The sequence below is a fragment of the Lactuca serriola genome, chromosome 3 (assembly GCF_051521515.1).
Source record: "Lactuca serriola cultivar US96UC23 chromosome 3, Lser_US96UC23_V15, whole genome shotgun sequence".
NCBI lineage: Eukaryota > Viridiplantae > Streptophyta > Magnoliopsida > Asterales > Asteraceae > Lactuca > Lactuca serriola.
The window spans coordinates 253990195-253999543 of record NC_136410.1 but is presented as its reverse complement, the minus strand read 5'-3'; the positions used below and the strand labels follow the sequence as shown (position 1 = coordinate 253999543).

Sequence of the window (9349 nt, the reverse complement as noted above, 5' to 3'; positions counted from 1 at the left end):
TAAATGTTCAAATTAATAAATTATTTATATTATAATTTTAAGTAAGAGAAAAAAAATTAAAATATATTTAATTTTTCTTTAATTAAATCAATAATATGGTAAAAGTTTAGTAAGTTTTTCAATCACTACTACAAAAAGGCTTATATGACCCAGTTAAATCACTTAAATAACCCGGTTTTGAACTGGGTCTTAAGGTTAGCGAGTCTTATGTGAAAAAAGAAATAAAACTCGGTTTTAAAATCGGGTCCTATCAGTATGAAAAGAATGCAGTGTTTCATAAAAACCGGGACCTATAAGAAGATTAGAATAAACAAAACTAAGCCACATAAAGAGAGTAGGTCGCGGTTCTACAACACAAAACCGGGTCGTATAAAGAGATAAGAGCCCGGTTCCAATCCTTAAAACTGGGTCATATAAAGATTACATTCATTCACATAACCAACTCATATAAAGAATTTTGATTTTATAATACTTTATTTTGTAATCCAAAGTCACACTATGTTACAATTAACTACCTACACAACTGAGACTTACATCCAAAACACATATTAAATACAGATAGTATGCTTGGATTAAAAAGTTTAATAATATAGACATAACAACCAACCATGATATTCAATGATAAAAGCATCTTGAGTGTCACAAAAAAAAACTCTTTAATTTAGTTATTTCTTACTACATTAAAATTTTCGAAAAAGAAATTGTTAACACATCGCAGAGAGATTGTCCCATAATCAAGTGTACCAGCTATCCTCCATCCTCACTAAAAAAACAAATACAACAAAAAATCGGTTTTTGTCTAACATTTCAAAACAGTTGAATCTAACAGAAAATCATTAATAAACCATTTAATTTGGGAGGACTTCGTATGTGCCCTTCTCAACCATCAAAATGTCTTATTTGTCAGTCTAAATATGATATTTTGATGTTAAATAAAGGCATAAGTATAAAGAATTCTTCCATTTCGAGTTAACGTGTATATAGTAGATAAAAAAGTAAAGGATAATGAAGATGTACTTTAGTGAGAACAATTGTAATCCTCAACCATTGAATTAGAGTGTCGACTGCATCTTGTAGTATGCCAACTTCATTTGATATCAGAGGAACATGAATACCTTTAAATGTATCATCTATGTCGTCTATCATAATCTTCAAGTGATTTTCTCATAGAGGAAGCGGGTGTACTAGCTCATCATTCTTTTTCACTTTGTTAGTGTGAAAAAGCTAGTCAATAACCATAAGAATTAATGAAGAAAAGAAGAAGCATAAACTTTTTAAGATTAATCAACCAAAATAAGAGAGAGGCAAGAGAGAAGAGGCAATAAAGTACCTGATTCAATGGTGGAGGAAATATGCATCTAAATATCTGAAGATGAAGGACATGACAAAGGCTCCCGTACTCAAAATGTGTTTGATGATAACCATAACACCTACACTGATCCAAAGAATCAAGAAATGAACTTCAGCATAACAAATATGTAAACCTTATAATAAAATTAGTATTTTTAACTTTTTCTTGCAAATACAAAATGTTCGTTAACATATTCCAAAAAAAAAATCCTACGACATTCTTGCAAAGTATAGAGTTTCTTTCCACATTTCCATGAGAAAACAATTAGGCTATAGCTAATATAAGAAAGATTACCAGAAGCAACTTCTTTCTTGCCGGTAGTCAGCACTCGACATGAATATATGTTTTGTTTGTCCATCATCCTTGGTATGATTTGCTTGGTTAAGTATGTTGATTCTTTGAAATTGATTCTGTATTTCGGTTAGATTGTTTTACATATGTTCGACTCTTTGGGATTGTGGGCAATGTTGAAGTTTGTTAGTTCTTTTTTGGGTGTTCATATTCAGAGAGAAAAAAAAGTTATGAGAGGTTTGTTGGATTGTATTAAATTTTAATAAAAGTTCTTTGGGATTGCTAAAAATGTTAATTCTTTTATTATTTATGTGAATATTTTAGTTATAAAAAATTAGGATACAAAATTATAAATATCAAATATATTAAAGGAAAAATTGACTCATATTAGTATATATGGAAAGGAAACAGGTGAAGTAATATCAAATAGATTATATATAAATGATTGTAATTGAGATTATCTGTTTAAACATATTAACTCATATATGGCAAAAAAATGGTTATTTGCATTCTGTTTAAAATATTTTGAACTACAATTCAAATAATTTATGTTTTAAATTTGCTATCTACATGTCAATGATTATTTAACAAAGAATATGTTACGATATTTGAAAAGAAAACCATCAACAAATGAAGCATCTTCATCCAGAAATGTTTCTAATAAAATTCCTCAACCTAGCTCAATTCCATCCGTCCCGATTGAAGACGATATGATTGACATTCCTTGGGATCCGGCTGATAGAAAAAAGTTTTCACATTATCACCCTAATCAAAGAGATGAAATAAGAAGAAAATATTTAATTAGAGGACCTTCTCAACCACGTGTTCATAAGTTTCCACCAAGGGTGATAGGAAAGAGGACAAGATATTTTAATCCGACATGGTTTAATGATTACAGAAATTGGTTGGAATATAGTGTGAAAAAAGATGAATCATTTTGTTTGTTTTGTCATTTATTTAAAGATGGATCAAGTAAAAAGGTTGGGGGTGATGCTTTTGTGACGGAAGACTTTACTAGTTGGAATAAACTGGAAAGATTTAAAACTCACGAGGGAGATAATGTTAATAGTTCTCATTACATTGCCCTTAAAAATGTGTAGACTTAATGAGACAAAATCAGTCAATTGCTACTGCTCTTCACAAGCAAAATGAGGTTGTTAAGATTGAACATCGAATTCGATTAACTGCTTCCATTGATGCTTGTAGACATTTATTGAAATGTGCATTGCCTTTTCGCGGTCATGATGAGTCTGAAATGTCTCTTTTTAGAGGAAATTTCTTGGAAACATTGAATTTGATTCGACAACAAAATGTGAGTGTTTGTAAAGTGACATTACGAAATGCTCCGGGGAACAATCAAATGGTGGATCCATGTATTCAAAAAGATATTTCTCATTGTTTCGCACAAGAAGTACTTCAATCAAGTTTTGAAGAAATTGGTGATGATATTTTTGCTTTTTTAGTTGACGAGTCCAGTGATATATCCAAAAACAAACAAATGGCGGTAGTTTTGCAATATGTTACATGTGGGATTGTTAAAGAAAGGTTTAGTGGACTTGTTCATGTGAAAGAGACATCGGCGTTGTCGCTAAAATCTGGTATTGACTCTTTATTTTCTGAATATGGATTGAGTTTGACGAAGATCAAGGGTCAAGATTATGATGGAACAAGCAATATGAGTAGACAGTTTAATGGGTTAAAATCTTTAATAATGAGAGAAAATTCCTCTGCTTATTATGTTCATTGTTTTGCTCACCAACTTCAACTAGTTGTTGTGGCGGTTTCCAAAAAACATCATGACGTTGGACACTTTTTTGATATGGTGGCTGCTCTAATGAATTTTGTGTGTGGTTCTTGTAAACGGACATATATGATGCGTGAAAGTCAAAAAGATAAACTGGAAGAGTCCATCGGTCGTGGTGAAATTGAAACCGGAAGTGGATTAAACCAAGAGCTTTCTCTTACTAGAGCCGGAGATACACATTGGAATTCTCATTACAAAGCTCTATAGCATTTAATTGGATTGTTTTCATCTGTTATTGATGTGCTTGAATATGTTGAAGATGAAGGCCTTAATAGTTTTAGTCAACGTCAAGAAAGGAGTCTTCGAATATGTTTTCGATCATTTGATTTTGTGCTCCATTTACAGTTGATTTTGAAAACTTTACGGATAACAAACATATTGTCACAATCTCTACAAAGAAAGGATCAGGATATCGTGAATGCCATAAGTTTGGTGAAATAAACCGTTGTAATGTTAAAAAAAGATGAGAAATGATGGGTTTGATTCACTTATGTTGGACATCACCTCTTTTTGTGAGAATAAAGAAATTCAAATAATGAACATGGAGGATATTTATGTTAATCCAAGAAATCGAAAACAACATACCAATATCTCAAATCGCCATTATTACGAGTTTTTTGTTTTAACATGGTTTTAGATATGCAAATTCAAGAGTTCGGTGATCGTTTTAGTGATGTAACTTCTTAAATGCTTATTTGTATGAAGGGTTTGAATCCACATGATTCGTTTTGTGACTTTGACCCATCAAAGTTACGAAAGTTGATCGATTTCTATCCACATGATTTTAGCTATAAAGATAGGATGAATATTCTACATGAACTTTCGGTTTACCCTTCTCATATGCAACAAGATGGAAGATTTGCTACTTTGAAGATTATATCCAACCTTGCTAAAGTGATGGTGGAAACCGATACACATCTTTCCTTTCCATTGATTTATCGGTTAGTGAAGTTGTCACTGGTCTTGCCAGTTGCTACCGCAACGGTGGAGAGATGCTTTTTCGCGATGAAGCTTGTAAAGTCGGATTTGTGGAATCGAATTTTGGACGAATTTTTAAATGATTGTGTAATTTGTGCGGTTGAAAGAAAGGGATTTTCCAAGGTTACAACTGAAAATATTATCAAACGTTTCTTAGCTATGTGTCCCCGTAGATTTCAATTGTAAAATGACATTTAGTTGTAAAATTTAATTTTATTATACTTTTTATTACTTTGTTTTATTAATTTCCACGGTCAATGGTTGTGCACCCCACTTGACTTTTGGGCTAGATCCGCCACTGCTTGCTTGCCAGAGCATCACATACATATGCTTTCCATTTTTTAGTATAAGAATAAAACATAACATATGTAGGCCAGTATGAACTCCATTTTTTAATCTAAGCATCATCAATGGCTAGTCTAATTACTTACTCAACTTATTAATAAAATATATGATCTAATTTAGGAACTACACATAACACAAACCAGCATGAACTCCATTTGCATGATCAATGGTGATGGGTTTTGAGAAATACATCAATCGTATGGTGTTCATGCAAACCCTAATAGCACTTGGATCTAGTTTTTATAAAGAACATGCAATTGAATATCCTAAGATATAAACCCTAGATCTAGCATACAATTAATCATATTACCATAAAATAGGGTTTAGATCTGACCTTTGATTTTTATATAGCAATAACAATCAATCATTAACTTCAGAAAGCTTAGTGCCTCAAGTGTTGCACCTCTAATGGAGTCACAAACACCACTAAGCAACAAGATGAAGAAGAGAAGAGAGGGGAGGTACCAAAAACGGTTGGAAACCCTAATCCAAGTGTTAGCCACGTTTTTGGTGCATAGAGGGCCTTTATATACATGTAGGCTATTAGGGTTTACAACTAGGAAACCCTAATCTGGCTGCTTAAGCCCTAAGAAGCCCATAGACTCCTTTAACATGTCCCTTGGACGAATTCTTAATGGGCTTCCCATAGAATTCGTCCAACCTATATTATTTAGGTAATCCATAGCCCAATTGCAATTATCTTATAATTACAAATCTAGTCCCCTAAGTTTAATTAATCTCTTTTAGCCACAAAATTAATTCTTAATTAATTCTTGACTAATATTAACTAAACAATATGATTTCTCCTTTAATATATTATATTCTCATTATATATTAATAAATCATAATTAAACCTTTCTCTCCTTAATTCATCCTACATATTTCTATGGTGAAGGCAACCCAAAAGGACCATGCTCATAATCGGGTCAAGTACATACCAAAATAGTTATGGACATAGACACTAATCCAACAGTCTCCCACTTGGATAAGTCTAATAACTATTTTCCGTATGACTTCAGAACCTGATCAACAATCGTAGCTTTCAAAACTCGCTGTCAACTCTGATCTTATCAGATACACATGTCCTTTAGGTAAGGGATTATATATTCCTCCATTCTCAAGATATTGTATAGACATAAGACATGAATTTCAATCATTCTCTCTATATTGTTTCACGACTTCCGATTTATGACGACTGACAACAGACTACAATTGAACACATCAACTTAGTCTCGGCTTGGCCAAACGCTTAGGTGTCATCACTAAATCATCGAGGGGCCCATAGATATCGCTTTTATCCCACTTTGGGTAAAAGCAATGGATAAAATTTGACTCATATGCTTGCTTGCATTCACTAATCGAATCACACAAAACAATAAGTTTTATAAAACCAAGTTACTGGTGCATTTACTTATTATCAATGTGCAACCGACCAACAAATAACAACTCACGCGTCTCGGTTTCAAGAATATACAATATTATCGACTCACAATCACTCGTGATAAAATCCATGAAGTGATTCTTGTGAGCGTGGGTTTAATCCAATACTCTAATCTTATTAAAGCACTCATGAACTCTACAACAAACTTGTGATATGTCTAAACTCTTCATACAATCTACAAACTCTTCATGACAGTCTTCCTTCATACCTACTTCCAACGTATGACCGATTGTGGAGGTTTGAATAACCCGGTTATTCTGGAAGTCAAAACATGCAAACTAAAACACAACAATAATACTTAATCCTATATGGCCCCAAAATTGTGGGAGTAAATAAAAGACTTTTGTTTAAACACCATATTGATTACTCATTATTCATCATTTATTGTTTCAGAAAATCAACTTATTACTTAAATTACAACAATAGTTGTCCCATGCACAAAGCATACACACTATGTTTCCTATGGTCCTTACTTTGTGAAATAGATCAATTGAAAACTTTTCCAGTGATGCTCATTTCACAATTCCCAATCCTTATCATTAGTGTTAGAACACAAGGTTCTTGCCACTACAAGAATATGCTAGGTTCTAACATTTTATGCAACGATCCTTTCGCAAAGTCATAACACAAAAGTCACCAAGACTTGGTCAATGAAATTACAAAGTACTCTGTCGGAAATTGTTACAAGACAATTCCATAGACGTGAAGTCTCACATTCAAAGTACATTCCTTTGAATATCCTTCTTGCATAAAAGTTTCTAATCTAGGCATAGACTCTCAATATCCAACTCCTAATATGGAAACATTTCCACATTTGCCATATGACAACTCATTCTTAATAGAATCTTATCTATTCATAATAATGTCGATATGGTCGATCCAATACCATACTTCCAACTACTCACAAGCGACCAATCCTTAGCGAACTTTGGATCGTCCTTTGATAGTTGTTTAATTATTTTAGTCAAAACCGATTCTAGTCCTTTTTCCCTCTTAATGCGCTAGACATTTGGAAAATTTTAGAATGGTCAAATATTATAGCATTTGCAATTGATTCAATACTTGAAGCGTATGGGAGACTACACATAATGTCTTACATAAAGATATGATACTTTATCAATCTCCCACCATAATATTTTATGTGTCACGTTCTCATAATTTGAACTATGAAGAGGGATGCCGTAATCATAATAGAAATTTGAGAACACACTATGTATCTTTTGACTATATTTATTAAAATTTCTCAATCTAAGCTTTAGATTTTGAACGAAGTATAATATTCTCTCCCTTAATTATAGCAAAACAACTTTTCAACCCATGCAACTTTACAAATTGAATCTTTGTTTTTATATAATTAGTATTGCTAACTTGCAATACTTGCCATAATAATCATACAAGCATAGCACTTATGCTCCCACTATCATGATGATTATTATCATATAAGCATAACACTTATGCTCCCACTAGCTTTGACATGTATTCAGAAAACAGCTAAACTTCCAGAAAACAATGCCTATTGAATTTATGAAGTTCATATTTCTAATACCAGATGCTTCGATAAGCCTTTATCTAAGCTTCTTAAACTTATACACCTTTGCCTTAGATAGCTCATATGTGTGTCTAAACAATTCAGAACTTATATTAATAAGTCCTAAATGTTAGACTAATTGCCAAATCTCACAATTCGAACTATGGAAAAGGATGCCGTAACCATAATCAAATTTGAGAATATAATTTTCACAATTGCTATCTTCTTAAAATCTCTCTTAGTGAAAGAATTTGCTCACATACATTTTCATGAAGGAGGGAATCTTATGACACTTAGATTTTTTATGGCGTATGAGTTCCTATCCATGTGAATTTGCCAAAACCAAGTTTGTGACAAATCCAAACTCATATGGATTGAACTTTCTTGATTTCTAGCCTTATGGTAACACGAGTGCCCACCATCTCTTCCAAGTAGTTTAACAACTTATCCTTACATATCAATGTACTTTCCATCGATCAAGGCGCTTTGTCTTTATGCATTCAAATGAGAACTTATAGAACTCACATACATAATTAACTCAATTGGAATGGCACAGAAACAAAATAATGTCAACACGATAGGTTGTAAACCTCAAGTCATGTGCTAGTGATGATTGATAAGGTTTATTCTTGATTTGTTCTTGAACCCCTTTTCAAGATCATTAAAACTCCCACTGACCTCTTGACATATATGATTCTCTTATTAGAAAACTTTTCTAGACAAAACAAATATTCAAGAGTTAGTGTAGTTCTTATCAAGACAAAACACTTCACATAATTGGTCCTAGTTGGTCTTTATCTTATCCAAGACTGTACAACTTACCAATTTCAAATGTGCAAGAATAAGAAGACTTTTTCCAACTCCACATTCGTTGAGTGTTATAAACCTACTATAGACTTGTCACTCAATTCACAATCTTGGAGTATGACTCTAAGATTCGATATTGGAACGAAGTATGATTGACTTCTTGATTTAACCATTTCCAGAATTCCTGATTCCTCTTCTTAGACGTATAAATGTACTAAGACTCACTTAGAGGATTAATTGAGATATGGTTCTTAATCATTAAGACTTATCATAAAACAAAATAAAAGATACTCTCCCTTCTTCTTAGAGTAGAGAAACTTTTATCTTTCTGCCTACTTGATTCTTCTTTATTTGTTCTGCTATTCATTGAAACTTTTTCAACTAACTCAGAATTACACTTAATCTTATAAGTATAATCATATTTACTAAACTTTAGTAAATCATGACGAATCTTTATCACTCTTGTGGTGGACTTGATTAACGTACAACCTAGTGTACTCGATCTCTTAGTCCTTCGCTTGACACTTTGCCAAAGATTTAGTCTAATTTCCAAATATGAAGCTTCTCATTCATCATGCAATGCATGTTGCATGATTCCAAGTTTCTGTCCAATTGAAACTTGGGCGATGAGAAACTCTCCCTATTTGGTAAATTCTCGACATTTCACAAATAACATAATTAAGAATCAAATCCATTATTGCTAATAATAGAAACATTCAAACATCAATTTTCATACATGCCATTGCAAGGATAAATAATATAAAATCAAAATTTATTTTATTGTGGAAAAATTTGTCCTTACAA

The 9349-nt window shown here is 32.4% G+C and overlaps 1 protein-coding gene across 1 annotated transcript; it reads left to right on the top strand.

The window, feature by feature from the left end:
• The first annotated feature begins 3909 nt into the window (after positions 1 to 3909).
• Positions 3910 to 4610, top strand: LOC145096186 (uncharacterized). Its single transcript, XM_079033952.1, has 2 exons — positions 3910 to 4065; positions 4152 to 4610. The coding sequence occupies exons 1-2, from the start codon at positions 3910 to 3912 to the stop codon at positions 4608 to 4610; spliced, it is 615 nt and encodes a 204-aa protein (XP_078890078.1).
• The last annotated feature ends 4739 nt before the right edge of the window (positions 4611 to 9349 follow it).